The 21089-nt window shown below is 44.3% G+C and overlaps 1 protein-coding gene across 1 annotated transcript in view; it reads right to left on the reverse strand.

Moving 5' to 3' along the window:
• The window catches only part of LOC128053175 (CNK3/IPCEF1 fusion protein), a 257177-nt gene that overhangs the window by 211971 nt on the left and 24117 nt on the right, over positions 1–21089 (reverse strand). Inside the window, exons 7-11 of the mRNA XM_052645626.1 lie at positions 17476–17544; positions 17062–17208; positions 10344–10468; positions 7552–7757; positions 6991–7080 (exon numbers count right to left, since the gene is read on the reverse strand). Of these exons, the coding sequence (XP_052501586.1) occupies positions 6991–7080; positions 7552–7757; positions 10344–10468; positions 17062–17208; positions 17476–17544 (637 nt within the window). The remainder of the gene's footprint in view (positions 1–6990; positions 7081–7551; positions 7758–10343; positions 10469–17061; positions 17209–17475; positions 17545–21089) is intronic.

The following is a 21089-nucleotide window of genomic DNA, read 5'->3' on the forward strand; positions in this document are numbered from 1 at the left end:
CAATCCTCGGGAGCCTGACGCGTTTTGCGTGCTTCTGCTGCCGGCTTCGTGCCCGCGCGAGTCGCTGGAACCGTGCGATGTCCTCACGGCCTCGACCCTCTGCCCTGCCAGCGTGCTCCTCAAGCTGCGCGTGGCACAAGCACCTCCAGGCCGCCGTGGCATTCCTGGAGCAGGGCCACGTGTGCGTGGGCCGCCACGTGGCCGTGGGCCGCCACGTGGCCACCGACCCTTGTCACGCGCAGCCTGGGGGGACTTCACCTCCCCTGGGCTGTCTCGTGTGACACTTGCTGGAGTATAATGACGACCTCGATCCCGGAGCTTAGAGGGTCTTCCCTCTCCAGGCCTACCTGTTACAGATGGAAAAGCCAAGCTCCGAAGCCTCAGATTCCGTGACGGCGCTCTCCCCGAAAAATGGGGTATCTGCCAGTGGTCGGGTCTGAAGAACTTGGCTCCTCAGCTACAGATCACACACAGAGCCAAAGGGTATGCCCTTTTCCCACGAAATTTTCTTGCCTTTGGCGATTGGTAATTAAATGACTGCCTTAAGAGACAATGGGAAGCGGTTTTGTACTGCACTGGGGAATTGTTAACATTCTTACAGCAGAAACACTGAAGTGTGAAAGTGAGGACTTTGGAGGTGGCGGCGGGGAGGACATAAGCAGTCCCCTAGTTTTCATTTCCTTGTAGCAGGACAGTTTGGTTTAATTTATTTAACTCGACTTCTTGCTCTTGTTCATGATTAAGCTGTGTACAGACGCTGGAGAGTTTGGTCTCAAGTTTTCATAGACTGGGTGAGATTTTAGTGTTCAGAGTTCTTTCTTTTGTTTAAAGGAATGCTCTCCTAATGCTAGTAAATGGCCTAACTGCCTTTTTAGTGGAAAACACACACACACACACACACACACACACACACAAACACAAGCAGGGGAACTACAAAGGTGAATGAAATCAAATGTCAGTGAAAGTGAAAGTTGCTCAGTCCTGTCCAACTCTTTGGAACCCCATGGACTATACAGTCCATGGAATTCTCCAGGCCAGAATACTGGAGTGAATAGCCTTTCTGTTCTCCAGGGGATCTTCCCAACCCAAGGATCGAACCCATGTCTTGCATTGCAGGGAGATTCTTTACCATCAGGGAAGCCCTCAGATGTCATTGGCCAAACCCATACCAAGAGGAGGTTTTTCCTTTTCAAGGTGCCCACCTTCTGTATTACCTCCAAGGAAGAATTGGGCAGACGTCTCATCCCACAGAAAATCATGCAGCAATTCTATTCATAAGGGTGGAAGCAAAATGTGATCAACATCTAGTGGCTCAGACAGTAAAGAATCTGCCTGCAATGCAGGAGACCTGGGTTCAATCCCTGGTGGGGAAGCTCCCTTGTAGAAGGAATTGGCTACCCACTCCAATATTCTTGCCCAGAGAATTCCATGGACAGAGGAGTTTGGCGGGCTACAAAGAGTCAGACACAACTGAGTGACTTAACACTGTCTGCAAGTACTAAACACATATTCAACAGCTGGAAACAGCCTCATTAGGCCTGCATGGCCATTCCATTTATGCCTGTGGTGGCAAAAAAGCAATATGCTCAAGTGTCAGAGATTTACTTATACCAGCTCTTTAGTGAAGTCGCTCAGTCGTGTCCGACTCTTTGCGACCCCATGGACTGTAGCCTACCAGGCTCCTCTGTCCATGGGATTTTCCAGGCAATAGTCCTGGAGTGGGTTGCCATTTCCTTCTCCAGGGGATCTTCCCAACCCAGGGATTGAACCTGGGTCTCCGCACTGTAGACAGACGCTTTACCATCTGAACCACCAGGGAAGTCCTTACCAGCTCTTTAGACGGATAAAAAAGGTAAGTATAAATACCTCTAAGAGTTCTCTGAAATAAACTGAAAAGTGGGAATACTGATGGTCTGCAGGCCAGGAGGCAACTGCTTTACTTTCAGGGAGGAAAAACAAAATGATAATCACCCCCACAAAACAGATACATTCAGTTTGGCAGAGAGAGACGTAGAGATAGAAAGTCCCCATCTTAGGACTTCAGGGAAACACCAGTCTAGTATAGCTACTTGAGTTGGTCACTGAAAATTCACTTGAGGATGGTCATTTGATCATAAAGGGCATTTAGTCCACAGCAAAGGCGCAGACCTCCACAGCCATTGAACTCATAACTCAGGAGATCTAAAGCTCCCCTAAAGCTGAGGAGTGAGAGGAAGAGTTGTCCCAGGCCGCCACTGTCTCCGCTTAAAGCCAGCCAAGCCAACACAAAGGCAGGGCCTAGCGCTCCCCCTTTTCCATAGTCCTCCTAGTCACCCGTTCCCTGATTACCAGACCACCCCACCCCCACTCTGCCCTTATACTGTATTGTCAAGCACCCAGTGAATCACACATTCCAAGCCTCTTCTATTTCCCTCCATTTGCCAAACCCCATAACCCCCATGAAACAACTATATCTTCACTGCAGTTTCTTTGGGGGTTGGTTGACACCAAAACAGCCTGACTGAATTCATTCACACAAATATGCAAGTGGTTGCCAGTTCCCTGCAGCTCACCAACTCCCTCAATCGCACAGAGGCATTTTAAAAGGAAGGTGTTTGCTAACTCCAAGGAATCTCCGATTTCAGGCAGTTCAGCAAAGTAGACAATTCAAGACAAATACCAGCTCTGTCCAGGGGTACAGCTCAGAAAAGTCCCCAAATGTAAACTTCACACATGCCCCTCAGTGACCCCATTTCTAATCCATAAAATTCTAAAATTGCTTCAGAGGGTTTATTTTTTTCTTTTTTAACAATAATGCCCACGGTGGCAACAGCCATGGTGGTCACTGGTAAACCTGAAAACATCTTGAACACTTTGTCATTAGCTTCCTGTAGGACACAAAACAGAAATATACCAATTACATGTGACTAAGAGTAAGAAAAATATACAACTATATTTAAAACACTTAAATTAACAAGATAGTACTTTTCCATTCTAACAAAGTATCATACATTCAGTTTAAACAAGAGTTAATACACAGACACACTTTTCCAAAATACCATATGCTAGTTGAAAATGAGTGACCGTGAGATTTTTCCAAGAGGTTTCTAATTAGCAAAATGTGTACAGTTTAGAAGAACTGTCCATTCTTTTCTGGATGATAGTTGCTGACCAGGTTAAAATGCAAACTGATGTCTCTCTCACAAACCTAAGTATGCTTGCTTCATTTTTCTGAATGAGACTTTGGCTGTCAGCAAGTCTTATAGCTTCTTTTCCCCTAAAGACAATAATATACATCATCAACAATGACACCCCTTACAAATAACCATCAACTTTGTGTGTAGTAAGCCCTATCTAAATGTTTTCACGTGTTTCTGTATTAACTGACCTACACTGATTGTTATGCAAACGGCGTTAAACAAGTGTAACAGGCCTACATTTATACCTCTGCTTTGAAAGAGCATCAGATGCTGCCCACGTGTTATTTCAAGGTCAAGGCTGCTACATGTACACATGTGGTATATATAGCTTGAAAAATCAAAACAAAACTTTTCTCCACTGGCTTTTTCAGGTGAAGAGGTTGGACCAAAACCCAACACATCTGTGTGACAGCAGCCACCAATCGTAGTTCCACCCTCAAAACGAACAATGGCCCAGTTCTCTGTAATGATCATACCATTCCTGGCGAAGGCTCTGCTTTAGAGAGTGTGTCTCTGTGTTCTAACTCTTAAGGAACCAAAAGAAAAAAAAAATGGGGGGCAGGGGGGCAGACTCTCCCCATTTCTCTCCTTTGGCCGCCACAAGTCAGCATCTGATCTAAGATTCTCTGGATTTATTCCCATCCAATGACTTCAAAATTCCAAGAAGTGCAATATACAACTTGGCAAAAAAAAAAAAAAAGAAACCCATGAAATTGCAAAAGATCGCTACATAATACTGTGGATGAAAATCAGAACAAGATTGCCAACCGAAAACAAGGCACTTGGTAGCAGGAGTCCAGGAGGCCCCAGGGAGCATGGGGTTCAGTGAGTCAAGAGTTTCAGGCGAGTCAACCAGCTGACCAGCAGGGACGGTTCTGGAGACGAGGACTTGGCGGCCGAGGAGCCGGCTTTCTTTTTGGTCCCTTCTTCCGGGAACGGAATCGTGGCGCTGCTGTGGAGATCCGAACTGATGTAGCACCTGCTGCCTCGAATGTAGTCTGCGCCTCGGACCAGCTGCCTCTCGGTCGCTGGCCTTGAGAAGCGGTACGTGGGCGAGGAGCTTTCTTCGAGGATGGGAGGGATACGCTCGTTACTGAAATACCGGCAGAGGGCATCCTCACCTGTTATCGGATAAAGCCCACAAGCAGTCTATTAAAATACCCATCATCCGCACACCCGCTGCTCAGACTTGCCCTGCTCCTGAGACACCTCACCCTGCCTTCCACTCAAGGATGGGCTACCAGGTCCCCCAGGCGGCCGGGCCCACCCCGCAGGGCTTTGAGAAAGCAGAAATGGAAGACATCCACACTTCAGGCTGCTTTTCTGAGAGGTAACACAGGGGCAAGAGAAGAATCAGTAAGCCTGCCCTTTTTAATCAGTGTAGGATTTTCATAATTGCACTTGGGATCAGAAAACAAAGAAAATCTTGTAATGCTATCACTCCTTCCACATCTGTGCTTATTCAATACCTGCACCCTGGAGCACCGGCCCTTGGAACCACAGTTCTTACGCAGGAGCATCCCTCAGGGATATTCAGGAAGGTGGGGTGCCTTTGCTTGTCACCCTGACTGCAGGGCAGGCACTCTCCACTTTTAATAGGTGGGGTTCAAAGATTCTACTGCTCTGCAAGGCTTGCGACATTTTTGGAGAAGAAAGAATGATCCTACCCTAAAAGTCAGCCCCCCTGGGATGGGGAGCAGGGTGGGGGAGGTAAGAATCAAACAGAATCGTAAAATTCAGGGCACCCTGGCAGCATGCAGCCTTCTTTTGATCAAAAAGTTCCACTTCTAAAAATGTACGCAGATTGGGACTTCGCTGGTTAAGACTCTGCTCTTCCACTGCAGGGGTCACAGGTTCAATCCCTGGTTAGGGAACTAAGCTCCCACATGCTGTGAGCTTCAGCCAAAAAAAGAAAAAAAGCATAGGAAGGTCTATGTACAAGGTGTTTCTTGAAGCATTATTTACAATTGAGAGGAAAAAAACAGAAGTAACCTAAATGGTTCAGGTGGTAAAGAATCTGCCTGCAATGCAGGAGACGCAAGTTCAATCCCTGGGTCAGGAAGATCCCCTAGAAAGGGAATTGGTAACCCACTCCAGTATTCTTGCCTGGGAAATCCCATGGACAGAGGAGACTGGTGGGCTACAGTCCATGGGGTCAAGGAAGAGTTGCACAGGACTTCGCAAATAAACCACCACCATTGCCATAAGACAGATTACTAATGCAACTATTACAAAAAATGCACGTGTTCCTCTTCCATAGTATTTCTGAACATATTTTGCATATTTTTCCTAAGTGTCTAATATGTAAATATAGGAACAATTAGAAGATATACAAAACACGAAGAGTGATTATTTCTAGGCTGGGGAAGCAGATTACAGATAAGTTTTCTCATATTTTCTATTTGTTTTGCTTTTGTAATCAAAGGGGGGAAACGTTACTTTTAAAAAGTGCCCATAGGAGTCTATTCATATGAAATCCGTTAAGTAGGTAAATCAAGAGACAGAGGTAGATTTTTGGTTGCCAGGAGCTGAAGGAGGTGGGAATGAGGAATGACTGCTTACAGAGTTTTCTTGTTGAGGTATCAGAACATTCTGGAATTAGTACAACTCTATGAATATACTGAAACCCACTGAATTGTACATTTTAACAGGATGAGCTTTATGAGCTTTATGGTATGTGAGTTGTCGCTCCAAAAAAAGGTCATGTTTTGTTTTGTTTTCAAAACAAAGTATCCATTATTTTATGCAGATAACTTTCCTTCTAAAATGATAACACCAGGAAAATGTGGAAGGTGGGATAGAGGTCAGGTATCTTTCCATTTTCCTAACCTCACACTCCCCACCCCTACACCCCATATCTCAAATATTAAAAGACTACATCTGGGGCTTCAAAGGCTAAAAAAGACTGGCAACAAGGCTGTGGACATTTCAGATCTAAACAAAGGACTGCCCTGCCCCCTGCTGTCTGCTCCACAGATTTTTCATCAGCTAAGGGTGTCAGACCTTAGATGGCATCCTCTCCCTTTTTCCAATTTAGTATCATCCAGGTAATTCAGCTACTTAGGTGACAAACTTTACCAAGTCCTAGGGAAATGCCAGGGGTTGAGCACTTCGGCAGTTGAGGCACCAGAATTTATTTCTTCTTCCTTTTACTATCTCAGGCCTACCTGCTATCTCTTTTCAACAGCTCTTTGTTCCAGCACTGCAAAATCAATGTTAGGATGTCCTGACAATCAAATGTAATCTGGGTCCACATTTCCCTTAAGAGAAGCGTCATCATCAGTAACTTGGAATAGAGGGTAAATTAAACACAAGTTTCTTTTCCAATAGTAATTATTCTCTAATATAAGGACAGGATAGAAAAAAAGCTATGCCTGTCCATCAAAAATAAGACAGACTCCAATCACGAAAAGCTAAAAATTGAGGATGGGATTGTTTAATGAATAAGGCATTTCTACTTGTTTAGAAATTGGACCATCGATGTCTACAGCCAGTGTAAAGCACACGAAACTAGGAGATTTACAAGCACTAAACTAGGATTCACCGACTCAATGGCCAGGAGTTTGAGCAAACTCCCGGAGACTGTGAAGGACAGGGAAGCCTGGCATGCTGCCGTTCGTGGGGTTGCACAGAGTCAGACATAACTGAGCGGCTAAACGACAAAGACACAGGTAGAACCTTCGAGGCCTGCAGCAGCCCTGATGTTGTAGATGAGAAGATGACTTTTGTGGTCACTGAGCACACTTAGGAAGAGGCCCAAGATGAAGGCCTGGGCTTTACGTTTGGTGCTTTTCCGTTTGCTTAAACTTACTTTTCCTCCCATGACCTCGAGGTCTAGCGAAAGGGTCCACGATGCCCATCCAGCTCGCATCCGCAGGCATCGACAGAGGCCGGGGCTTGCCTTCAGAGGAAGGGGAAGAAAAAAGAGAAGTTGAGAGTTTCTGGACTTCAGAGAACCCTTTATTTAGAACTAGACCGTCCCACACCCCAATACCACACTCACTGCAGCTTAAGCAAAACCTAGTTTAAAATAAGGAAAAAGTGTTTTAAAGCGGTGGGTTTCCTCAGCACGCCATGAGGACAGAGGTGTGCTGAACTTGAGTCTGTGGGTTCCTGGAGCAAAGCAACTGCAAGTTGAAATGCAGGCACTGAAAGTTATAACCGTAACATGATCTCACCCCACTGTGCTTGGATGCCAGGCCGTGTGATGACTCAACCAGCCTTGGCTTTGGAGAGATGAATAAAGGTCTCATACTTAGAATTTCATTGAGGTTTATGTTTTCCTCAGATTACCCTTCAAGTCTGCCAAATTCATCCAACAGTTCCAAATAAGGAAGGGGGAGGGGAAGAGAATAAACACCCAGCTGCGTACCATAAGATGGCGTTTTCTCTCTCATTTTTGCGGGCAGAATATTGGTTTCCACGGAATAGCCAGGCAGCTGATCAGAATCCGCAATGGTGAATCTCCGTCTCCGGCTTTCCTGGTCCAGGAAGGAATTGGGGGACTCGGAACCCTTAGGACCAGGCTGTGGCTGTTTACATTTACTGAATCCGTAAACAGAACCCCCATTCTCTTCCCTGCAGGATGGAAGGCAATAATTAAGTTGCTTATGAAGATCCTCTTAAACAAAAGAATTATAAGAGGCATCCTATTGCCAGCACACGGAAGACATCTTAAATTCTCCTTTCCCTCTGGACGAAAGAGCAATACTTTTTCAAGCACAGCTGCTTCTCAAATACATAGAGATCCTATTAAATAAAAGTAAATATGATCCTACTAAATAAGGGGAAATGAGACTTTTTCATATATATAGTTTGAAGGATACAAATATACCTTTGAAAAGCTAGCTTTGGTTTCCCTGTACACCTATCCTATAGTAGAACTGAATCTCCTATTTACTACAGACACCACAAGTAAAGATAGGACCAAACCTTTTTTCTCATGCCAAGATTAGTATCTTTGCCAAGATCAAGCAAAGAAGACACTTGAAGTATAATGGCAGTTGTTAGATTTGAAAATGATGTCAAAAAATACAAAGGGGCCTTTATAGTGACCGATGGAAACTGTCTGTTTTCTGAACTAAGTACAGAAAATCAGCAAAAATTGGACCACCGCCTGCAACTTAATTCTTTCTGAATGCCAGCTTATACTAAGACTTATAAAATTAACTTTAGTTGAGTCCAAGTTACCAGCTGGTTAACTTTTTGTATTTAGTAAATTCCATTAGGGGATCATTGCAAAATGACTATATAAATACAGAGTCTACTAAGTCCAAATAGTCTAAAGATCAGCCTGGCCTACTGGTATTGCCAAGGAGTCCGCTACCTGTACCTCCCCCCGCCCCCCAATGCCACCACGAACCTGTCTCCTTCTATACTCTTAAACCTGGAATACAGCTTCCCCATTTGCAACGTTTTCCACACTCACCACTTGTTCTCTGCGACCATTTGCATGTTTCATTCCTAATAAAATATGCTTTTTAACGGTGTCTTTCAGTATGTATGTGTCCCCATATGTCTTCTCCCAAATACATTAAGAGCCCAGTTCCCTTTTGCCTTTACTATGTGCATACTCTTCTTCTTGCCATGGCTCTTGTGATCCCCTCACTGAGACTCAGGCAAGAATATTCAGGATTAGGGGTGTCGGGGTGATCCTCCCTACAGTTTCTGATAGAATAGCCCACATGCTGGTCATCAGTGAAACCCTCTGCTCTCTACAGGCAGAAGCAACAAACAGCTCCTTACAGTTTTAAACGCACTTAAAATCCCACAACCACAGGAACTCTGGTCTGTGGATACGGGGAAGTCTTATCCTCCAACCGTAATGCCCTGATCACTGAGGTCACTGCTGCACCTGCTGTAATAAGTTCTGGGCAAACCAAGACTCAAGGAAGAGGAAAACGATGTTACTTCTTTTTTGTGCCCAGGAAAAAAACACAGTGGATGCAAAGAGTTCAGCTTAAAACAAAAAACAAATTAAAAACTCCAATATAAAGTGAAACATCACTACAGGTTCAGTCCAAACTTTTATCTTATGAAATATTATAGCATGATTACGTATTTCTCAATTTATTCTTGAAAAGTTGACTAAGACACTGGCAGTTCTCTAGGGGCAAGAACTACATCTGTTTTGCATAAGATGGTAAATCAGGCCCAACTCTCAGGAAATATATGTTGAATAAATCAGCCAGATTCTCTAGTTTTACTAGCATATGTAAATATGTCAGATGGTATAAATAAGCCTGTATTTCATACCTCAATCACCCCCTATATAACATCTAGCGTGACCATCTTCACTTCACCATAAACATTTAAAATAGCCATTAAGAAAGCAATGATCTTTATGAATTCATAACAGATATATACACATAAACACATATGGATGCACAAAGACAGCCCATTCACACCTGTTTTCACATTTTTTAACTCCTATGAAGAACACATATCTCTCTCAACAAGATAAAACTAACTTTGATCTCTCAGAACTATTTATTATCTTCCTCCCCAGAGATAAGTTCACCATGTAGTTAATGAAACTTCAGCTTCGGGGAACCCCAAAACAGCCCATTCTGTTACCCAGTGAAGAATGAAAATGACATGGCCCCAAAGCACATGCTTTAAGGAGCACCCTTCTCCCCATCAAACTGTCTGGCTTCAAGGTCCATAAAACTGGATCTATCCCTACACTTGCAATTTAAGAATTACACTTCCTTCCCCCAGTTTCTCTGAGATATAATTGACATATAATGTCGTATTCGTTTCAGATGTGCAACACAATGATTTATGTATATATTGCGAAATGATCACCACAATAAGCTTAGATAACACCCATCACCCCACACAGTGACTAATTCCTTCTTTCTCCTGATGAGAACTTTTAAGATCTAGTCCCTTTGCAACTTTGAAAATACACAACATGATATCGTTAACAACAGTCACCATGCTGTTGACCCCAACAGTCCATTCCCAGGACTCAGCGTGTTAACTGGAAGTCTATACTTTTCTGAACCCTTCACCCATTCCTGACCCCTACACTCAGGTCGATGCTTTCTGACAGTGGATTCGAGCCTCAGCCTCCTCTTGAGATGCTCCTGGTCTTCCCACCACCAGCAGCATCTCCAGGCCCAGGAGACGAGCACACCACGAAAATGGGCACAGACTCACCGGGGCGAGTAGGGAACACTTGGTGGGGGAGGAATGTAAAGGTCCAGGATGGCTGGCTTCTCCTTCTTCAGTGAGGCATCCATCGTGCTGTCTGGGGACTGGGTGGTCGTAGTGGGAGGCGAGGTCTGAAAGGGCGCAAGTGTAAAAGCGTGGAGGTGAACTCAGAGATCGTTCTCCGCAAAACCAACCCCAGCCTCTGGGTAAACAGGGTCCTGGGTCATTTGCACATTTGCAGCTACTAGCAACATTCAACATATATTCTTCTTTGAGACACTCACAATATCTTTGTTTTTTAATATGGTTGATTTACAATGTTGTCTCACTTTCAGGTGTACAACAAAGTGATTCAGTTATACACATGTATATATATGTAACTGAATATATTTCTTTTCAGATGCTTTTCCACTGCAGGCTATTACAAGATATTGAATATCACTCCCTGTGCTACACAGTAGGTCCTTGTTGGTTATTTTATGTATATTAGTGTATATATGTTTAATCCCAAATTACTAATTTATCCCTCCTGCCCTTCCCCCTTTGGTGACCATAAATTCATTTTCTGCCTGTGAGTTTACGTTCTGTAAATGAGTTCATTTGTATCATTTTTCAGACTCCAGATTTAAGTGATATCGTATGATATGTGTCTGACTTACTTCACTTAGTATGATAATCCCTAGGTCCATCCATGTTGCTGCAGATGACATTAGTTTATTCTTTTCTATGACTAATATTCCACAGTATGTATAAACCATTTACCAAGAGTTTTGAAAGGCTAGATGCATTGTGAGAATCAGAGGCCTGGGAGTCAGGTGACCAGGAGGTTAGAATTCTAGCTCTGAGCAAAGCACCTAAACTCCCAATCCTCAGCTTCCTCCTCTGAAAAGCAATCATATTGACAGTACCTCTCACGTAGGACTGCGGTGAGGAGAGAATGAGTTAGTTCACACTAATCACTGACAGGGCTTCCCTGGTGGCTCAGAGGTTAAAGCGTCTGCCTCCAACGCGGGAGACTCGGGTTCGATCCCTGGGTCGGGAAGATCCCCTGGAGAAGGAAATGGTAACCCACTCCAGTATTCTTGCCTGGAGAATCCCATGGATGGAGAAGCCTGGTAGGCTACAGTCCATGGGGTCGCAAAGAGTCGGACACAACTGAGCGACTTCACTTTCTTTCTTTCACTTTCTAATCACTAACAACACTACCACTGACTAGGAGTGTGGCCTCGGAACTCAGACTCTCTGGGTGCAATCCTGGTTATACCTCTGATTCGCTGTGTGTCTCCAGGCAAATTACTCAACTTCTCTGTGCCTTATCTACAGAATGGGAATAAACGGGAACAAGCATAAAACTCCCATGGACAGAGGAGACTGGCAGGCTACAGTCCACAGGGTCACAAAGAGTCGGACATGACTCAGTGACTGAGTGTGCACACGCGTGTGCACACACACACACACACATACACACACGGTAGCAACAAAGGGCAGCTGTGTGAATTAAGTGTGGTAATACATGTAAAGGGCTTTAGCACAGGCTCATCACACAGTAAGTACACAACCTTATGCTGTCTGAGTATTCACGAGCTAAGTTTTTAAATTTAAAATTCACATGGCTTCATTTTAATCGTGTTATTGGTCTCAGGGGACTTATTTTTTTAAAATCTTGTGAGACCTTCAATCCTATCTCTCCTATAATCTAACAGCGACGATCAGCCCTTTCTGGTTGGTAAAAGAACAGTGAGAAGGACATGGCAACCCACTCCAAAATTTTTGCCTGGGAAATCCATGGACAGAGGAGACTGCTGAACTATAGTCCATGAAGTTGCAAAGAGTCAGACATGACTTAGCAACTATACAATAACAAACGGAACAACAGCAGGGAAATCTGAATCAAGGCACGAAGATATCTGGGGAAGGTCAGGGGGAAGCACCATGTGAGGACTGTGCTAGGCCCTGGGGAGACAGAGAGAGACACCGAAGCCCTGTCTGGCCCAGGTGATGATTGCTGGAGACCCTCCTGGAAGTGAGAGCGTGAAATGGAGTCTGAGGCTTGGCAGGATGGGAGTAGCGGTGCTCACAGAGCGACAGCCCCATTTGGGGGAGGACGTTGAGGCTCAGGGAAACAGACTCCCCAAGCATATATACGTCAGTGCCTAAGACACAGCCTGTGAGCTCTCTGCACCAAGGAACGGATCCACATCTCAGCCTGACCATCTTGGACAACGTCTGAAGACACGAGGCCCGGGATCCAGGCTCTCCACAAACAGAAGTAGAAGGAAACTGGGGCATTTCCCCAGAGCAGGTATTTCCCTAAACTCCAATGCTGATGGTTACTTCTAAACCAATAACCTTCGTTTACCAGGGTGGTGGCCTAAAAACAGAGCAATGAATATCTTTCTAGGAACAACATTAATGATACAGACAAGAACTAGAGATGCTCCCTCCCAGCAGAGGTGGGCACCCAGGCATACAGACCCCTGAAGAACAACACAGGGGGCAAAGCCCAGGATGGGGGCTGAGAAAGTGTACAGAGTACTGGTCTACCAGAGTTCTTGTTCTGAGAAAATCCTGGACTCAGCGCCAGGATACTAAGCTATTAAACGGCCTCTGAATTTTGTTTTTGGCTGCATCAAGTCTTAGCCGAGGCACAAGGGATCTTTGCTGCAGTGTGCGGGCTTCTATCTAATTGTGTTCACGGACACACAGGCTCCAGAGGGTGTGGGTTCTGTAGTTTGTGACACATAGGCTCTTGAGTTGGGAGAAGGAAATGGCAACCCACTCCAGTATTCTTGCCTGGGAAATCCCATGGACAGAGGGGCCCGGGGGGCTATGGTCCATGGGGTTCCAAAGAGTTAGACGTGACTTAGCAATAAAACTGGAGAAGGAAATGGCAACCCACTCCAGTATTCTTGCCTGGAGAATCCTGTGGACAGAGGAGCCTGGTAGGCTGCCGTCTATGGCGTCGCACAGAGTTGGACACAACTGAAGTGACTTAGCAGCAGAAGCAGCAGGCTCTTGAGTTGGGAGCTTTGGTTTCCCCATGGCATGTGGGATCTTAGTTCCCCAACCAGGGATCAAACCTGGGTCCCCTGGGTTGGAAGGCAGATTCTCAACCCCTGGACCACCAGGAAGTCCCCAGCCTCTGCATTTTGATGGTTGTTCTCTAGCTGGGTTGGAAGTGAAGCTACATGTTTCATTCCTTACCTTCATCTCTCCCCCCAAACTGCACAGTGAGTGGAACTTGACAGGAAGGTAGACAAAGAAAAAAGGGAGCATGTCCCTTTTTAAGTGAATTTCCAGAGGTCAAGGAACTAACTCTAGCCGATACTTAGAAATAATGTTTGCTTTCCTTCTGAACACATCCACCTGATTTTTCCTCTGTCATTTCAAACTCAGTGACGATCAGAAGACCTGCCATCTCTGCCTCCTAGATGGTTCTTTTCTGACTGTCTGATTTCTGTCACTGGTATCACCATGCAAGGTCACTGCCACATTTCACATCTGCTTCTCACTTTCCCTGCCTGCCTACCCCTAACCCAAAGACTTTTCTAAAGATCACTATGAATAATTAGAATTGAGATTTAGAAATACTAACTACTTGTCTGAGGTCTCACAGCTAAGATGAGGCAGAGATTGGATTTGAAGGCAAGGAGTTCAGTTCTGGACCCCCTTCCTCTGTTTTGTGAGTCCTCTTGATACTTCTTCCAAAAGATCTCTTGAGTTAGTGTTTCACAGAATTGCCCCTATCCCAGCCTCACCCAGAATCCAGGTGGCTCAGTGGTAAAGAGCCTCCTGCCCGCACAGGAGATGAAAGTTTGATTCCTGGGTCAGGGAGAAACCTGGAGAAGGAAATTCCAACACCCTCCCGTATTCTTGCTTGGGAAATCCATGGACAGAGGAGCCTGGTGGGCTACAGTCCATGGGGGTCACAAAAGAGTCAGACATGACTTAGCAACTAAAAATCAAAAACAGCAGACATGTAACACCTCCCACCTGCTGTTTCAAGTTCAGATAGTGTCATGGGCTAAACTGTGTCCCCTGAACCTCCAGTAGCTCAGAATCTGACTGTACTTATAGTCTTTAAAGATATGTTTAATTTAAAATAAGGTCACATGAGTGGGCCCCAATCCAGTCTGACTGGTATCCCTGTAAGAAGAAGTGATTAGGACACAGACATACAGAGCAAGCTCCAATACTCTGGCCCCTTAATGTGAAGAGCCAACTCATTGGAAATGATTCTGATGCTGGGAAAGACAGGGCAGGAGGAGAAGGGGGCAACAGAGGATGAGCTGGTGGGATGGCATCATCGACCCAATGAACATGAGTTTGAGCCAACTCTGGGAGATAGTAAAGGACAGGGAAGCCTGGAGTGCTGCAGTCCGTGGGGTCACAAAGAGTCAGGCACGACTTAGCGACTGAATGATAACAACATACAGAGCCAAGGCCACATGAAGACACAAGGAGAAAAGGGCCACCTGCAGCCAAGGAAAGAGACGTTGCAAGAAGCCAAGCTTGCTCTCAGATCACCAGCCCCCAGACTTCTGAAGGAATACACTTTCATTTCAGTGACCCAGTAGCTGATACTTTGTTATGGCAGCCGTAGCAAACCAACCCAGACATTGGTGTAAAAACCAACTATCAACCTGTTGACATTACCTGTGGGATGAGGTCCGTGCTCCCTAGCCTAGAACTCTGTACCCACCTGTCCAGCCCAGCCCACTGGTCCAGCTTTCTCTCCCACCCTCTGCCCGAGAGTCTGGATAACTTATTCATGCCGGAGAGCTGTGATGTTCACCCAGAGCCCCTCTGGTTAGCCAGTGAACCCAGCTGCTGCGAGTATCTATTGCTAAAAGCTCGCAGTCACCCTCTGCTCCATAGCATTGCCCTCAGCCGACAGCAGACACCCCTGAGTACAGCGGCCAGAGCCTTTGTTGTGTGGTTACACCTGAGTAACAGCCCAAGACTAGACTCTACCTGAGACATCACCTTGCGGGCTTCCCCTCCTTCTTCTGCCTCCCTCCCTCCCTGCCAAGTTTTATGGGAAGTACATGGCCTAAATCATTTCACAAGAACATCTGCCACACTCTCTGCCTCCAGGAAATCCTATCTGGGCACCACCTGCCCTGATGGCTGTGTATCCTCCCTTGGTGGCTGTGTGAACAGCGTTCACCTACTCCAAGAGCCTCCCATCTGCCTACGAAATCCCACCGAGTTTTCCAGGCTCCCACCTCCTCAGGAAGAGGCGCTTTCGCTCACCTGTCCATGCCTACCGCCCCTTCCTCAGAACCCAACATTCACCCCCCTGCACCAAGGAGCTGGCAGAGCTGGCTGGCAGGAAGCCCTCCATCAACTATAGATGGTAAAGTAAGACCTCTTCTGTGTTAAGTAACGCATTCTGAGAATTCCAGAAGTATTGAAAGAGGGTGCCCTGTATACTGAGTGATGCAAACAGAACAACAGGGAAGGCTGGCGTGCTGCAGTCCATGGGGTCGCAAAGAGTCGGACACGACTGAGCAACTGAACTGAACCTAAGCAAACAGAAGCTGCTAGAGTGTGATTGATACGTTCCCTTTTTATTTAAGAAGTGACTTTAATTATGTGCCCCTCCTGGCTCCACTGTCCACATCCTGTTCTTTATTTTTATGGGTCCCCTGCCCCTCTAAGGTACACATGCAGACAGATTTCCAGCCCTCTGTGCATCATGAAACATCCATTGATAGCGTGAGGTACTGCCATTTCTTCCATTTGAAGATGGACAGTAAAATCACAGAGAGTTACACATAAGTGGCAATCTCAATCTTATAAAAGAATTTTAAAGTGTGCTGCTTTTCTTTCATGGTTTAGAAATTAAACACAAAGAACCGATGACATAAGGAGAGGGTTGGTGGGATGCATGTCCACCCCAAGTGTAAGCAGTAAGGAGTGCATTGTCTGTAGAGAATTAAAATAATAAAACTAAAAGCCAGTCTGCTTTTTATTATCATCCAGGACTACTAAATCTAAACAAAGGAGTGACAGTCCCTGCCTGGTGGGTTGGTCTCACAGTCCCTACCCCTGTCTTGATAAACCGCTGTTGAGGACTCTACCCCAGGCAGTCTCTCTCAGGTCAGTGTTCAAACTGGATTCCTTTATGGGAGTAACTGTTTGAAACAAGAGAGGAGAAGGGCCGGAAGGAACCGTCTGCAGGGATGACAGACACTCGCCGCAAGTGGCTACCCAGCACCTGAAATGTGGCCGGTGAGACAGAGGAACTGAAGCTTTCATTTTAACTACTGAAACAGGTGGCTAGTGGCTGCCACGTAAGTCAGCGCAAATCCAGCAAGTCTGTTCTCATGGAAGTAGGATTATTGGATGGGCTTCCCAGGTGGCACAGTGGTAAAGAATCCACCTGCCAACGCAGGAGATGAGAGTTCGGTCCCTCGGTCGGGAAGATCCCCTGGAGGAGAAAATGGCAATCTGCTCCAGTATTCCTGCCTGGGAAATCCAACTGACAGAGAAGACTGGCTGGTTACAGTCTATGGAGTCGCAAAGAGCCAGACACGACTGAGCGACTGAGCACCTGAACATACGGGATTACAGAATAATTATCCGTACACAGATAATCCATACACTCCCAAAACCAAGCAAACTGTAATCTTTTTTTTTTTTTTTTTTTAGACAACTCAGATATTATGCATTGTTCCTGCACCAATGTCAAAGAAAGGCTTTCAACCAATAACAGTACCTGCACCAGGGGCGGCCTCCACCGTAGGTTTTTCAGGGGGGCAGGAGTGAAGTTGAAGGAACTCGTGGGGCGCTTCTTAAGCAGTAACACAACTCCAGTAGGATTCTCTCTCAACTTTCTCACCAGATTTTTTAGCTGCCATCCCACCTTCAAAGAAAGACAATGAGGAGAGGGGATTTACTCATGAATAATGAAAACTCAAGCCTATTTGAGTTCAAGGAATTCAAATTTCCTTGAATTCATCTAAAGGAAATCAGCTACGAGCAAATAGGCAGATACAAATCTGTTCATTCTAGCACTGCTTAAAATTATGGAAAGCTGGATATAAACTGCAAATTTTTTAAATGCAAGCAAAATGGTTTAGAAGTTCTAGAACGGGAAGATGAAGTCTGAAGCTTCAACGAACAAACTCACCACAGTTTGCTGATTAACCTGAATGACTTCATCACCAGCATGAATCTTCTGGGATCTGTCTGCAGGAGACTGTTAGAGACAGAGAGAGACCTGTCTTATTTTTTAAGCCTCTTATTTCTTTCTGCTTCTATTTCATCTCCTTTCTTCTACACAAAACAAGCAATGGGAATACAATTTTCTCAAGAGCGGTTACACAGTGTGCTTCAGTTTCCTGAAACTGCACAGCCTGTAGAACTTGGCATGTGAATACACGTGTTATCTCCAGTGGTTTGTTACAACAGATAATCTGTCAGTAGGAACAGCCAAGGTTCATCTAACCTACCATGAAGAGTGGGACGCGCTGTCCACATAACAGGCTGATCAAAGCCACTGATTCATCTAAAAAGTACCTTCCCTGTATTCCTGTCAAAATTAATCTTGTAAAAGCTGACCAACTGCTTAACATGTAAAGACGGTCACTGTAACTCTGTCATATAATTGCTTTTTATGTGATTATTAAAACTAAATCTTTCTTTTACTCAAACTTGTTTTACATGTTATCATCACATTACTAAAATAGAAAGATAGTGAAAACAGAAGATATTTAGAGAAAATTTAAATTTTTTTTTTGTCTTCAGGTTGAATTCTAAATGTATGCGTTTTCACAGAATCAAAACAAAGTCCAGACTTTGCATGCTTCAAATAATAGTTTGCTACAAATTTGCAAATATCTGTATAGATATATATATATCCACATATGTGTGTACAGGCAGATAAATAGATGTAATCTATTTGTCAAATATTTTCTCATGGTTCCTTGTTCATTTAATCAAATTGTAACTCAATGTTTAAGGTATTTCATATGATTTTAAAATATGTTTAAAAAATTCTGCCAACAAACTTTACAGATATCATTAGGCATATTTTATGGAGTTTTGAGGAAATTGACATTCAGTGGTAAATAACAGTTATGGACACACAGTAAGTGAAAGATGCAGAATATAACTTTATACTTATTAGGTGGTTTTTAACATGAAAGTAATACCTTAAGAATTTTCCCCTGATAAATTGTAACTATATGTTGAAGTATTATTTCATCTTAAAGGGAACCTGTGCCATAATTTCTTCTCAACTTTTCTCTCATTAATACATTTTACAGACTAAACATTTTGACAAAGAATTTGAAAAGTATTTTAGGATAAGTGTACTATCTAATCCTACCTAGAAGTATAGGTTTATTATCATTATTTAATTGCAAAAACAATAAATTCATGGAATAAAATAAAACAGAATTACACACAAAAAAGATACTTCATATGATCAAAAGAGAAGGAAAGGATGAAACTTTGATTTCAAATTCTAATCAACTGTTACCGAAGCCAGAATGTTTTATTTTGTGGCTTATATAACCGAATCTTCAAGCAATTTACAACCATCCTTTATAAACAGCACCTTCAAACACAGCAATGGGGGGAGTAACTAAACTCAACACACCCTTGCTGAACTTTCTCACTCAGCTTTTGTGATAGGCTCAACAAGAAATGAGCAAGGAAAAAAAAAAAGTGAGTGAGTAGCATTAAACTGTAGAAACAGTCTCTTGGATTCACCTGGGCCAACACAAGGCACAGGTAACTTTACCAGCTACTTTTGAAAACATTTAACTTGCCACCATAACTACCAGCTGTGCCTCACCTGTGAGACCAGCATCGTGGGTACCACAGGGAGATGGTCTGTCTCCAATCCCCTGCTCCTGAGGCACTTCTTAAACAAACAAATGCATCAATGCTCCTTTCTTGCCCCTGGTGTCAGATGCTGAAACCATGGTTACAGGTCAACTTTCGCAAGTCTGATCATAATCAGTCCAGTCCCAGTTGCCTGAGGATTCATCTAAGGTAAGCTTCACTTTCTAAAAGATAGCCTTGAAGCCAGAAAGTCCCTGTTTACAGATAAGCAATCTTGAAAAAACAAAAAATAAGTCCCAGTGTCCTGAACTGACTTCCATTCCTAAAGATCTTCACATATTCATTTCTCCAATGTCCTACCGAGTGATTAAGCATTTTGCTTGGCAGAACACTGGTAAAGAGAGAGCCTGATAGCAAAATTCTTCCAAGGGCAGTCGCTCTTGATGATTTTCACCACGTGCTGGACACTGAAAAATGATGCTTGATCTGGCTTTCTGCAGAAGAGTGATGCCCTGGAGGAGAATGCATCCGTTCTTCAGAGGCTCATTTCTTTCCCAGCTCATGTCAGGGGTGGGGAAGAGGAGTAGGGCTAAGATCCCATCAAGACTTCTGTGAAGGTCTTGTGCAACATCAAAAAAAGAAGATAGACAATCACCAGATCCTGTTTGTCTGATCTTGGAATGATCCTGACTTCTCAGGTAACCTCAAAAAAAAAAAAAAAAAGGACTAAAGGCCTGAGATGACCTGCTGCTATTGCATCAACCTGAGTCCAAGACAGAGGAGTGTGGAGACAATTCACATGAGAAAGAAGTTGGTGAATTCTGTCCACTCTAACCCTCCAACACTAGGCTTTTATAAAAACATTCTGACTCTAAAGTCATAGCAACCCTCAGTGATAGACAGAAAGCTGTCCTGGAGCTGGCATTTTCTACTGGCATTTCAGTGTAAAATATCCAGCACTAAGTATAAAATATTCAGATCAAGTCCTTGAGAAGTGGGCTCTTACCTAACTCCCCACTGTCATCGACAAGAATTAGAGTATGTAGGGTATTCCAGATGATGAACGTAAGGTGACTGCAAGAATGATGGACATTTTCCAGCAGATTACCAGATGGAATAAGACCAGTTCCCCTTCTTTGATCTTGAACAAGAAGGAAACCATTTCTCTCTAGGATGACTTAGGTACCAGGAGCAGGTAAATCCTGAATCTCTCACCCAGTCCTAAGAGTCTGGTAGGAATTCTACAGAATGTATCAGTAGACATTTGATTTGATTCAAAGCCGGTTTTCTTTAGCTTACAGTGCGTGGGGGGAAAGCAGGCCAGGGATGAGGTAGACAGTGAAAGGAAGTAACATTTTAGTATTCTATATGTTTATCCAAGACTGAAATTGGTTCAAAGACCTGATTGAGTCTGGAACTGCACAGGTCTGCATTGTTAATGCAATCACCAAATCACTAGATGCAAAACTTCAACTGTTTAAAAGCTAAAATAGGACTTTCCTGGTGGCGCAGTGAATAAAAATCTGCCTGCCAATACAAGGGATATGGGTTCGATTCTTGGTCCAAGAAGATTCCACAACTAAGCCCGAGTGCTGCAACTACCGAAGCCGGCATGCCTAGAGCCCCACTCTGCAACGAGGGAAGCCACCAAAATGAGAAGCTGGAGCAGCCAGCAAAGAGTAGCCCTGCTCACCACAACTAGAGAAAGCCCGTGCAAAGCAACAAAGACCCAGTGCGGCCAAAAATAATATAAATAAATGTAAAAACTGAAATGACATTCACCATCCCTCTGAATCTATCCAGCTTCAGAACAATGTACTGAGTGGTACATGAATATATTCATGTCATGGTTCAGCTAAATACACAAAGTCTCTGACAAGGATAAGGGAGGAACATTTGTTGTGATTTTCTTTTTTTTTTTTTTTTTTTGCACCGTCCCCAGCCTATAAGGAG

Source organism: Budorcas taxicolor, chromosome 9 (assembly GCF_023091745.1).
Source record: "Budorcas taxicolor isolate Tak-1 chromosome 9, Takin1.1, whole genome shotgun sequence".
Classification (NCBI taxonomy): domain Eukaryota; kingdom Metazoa; phylum Chordata; class Mammalia; order Artiodactyla; family Bovidae; genus Budorcas; species Budorcas taxicolor.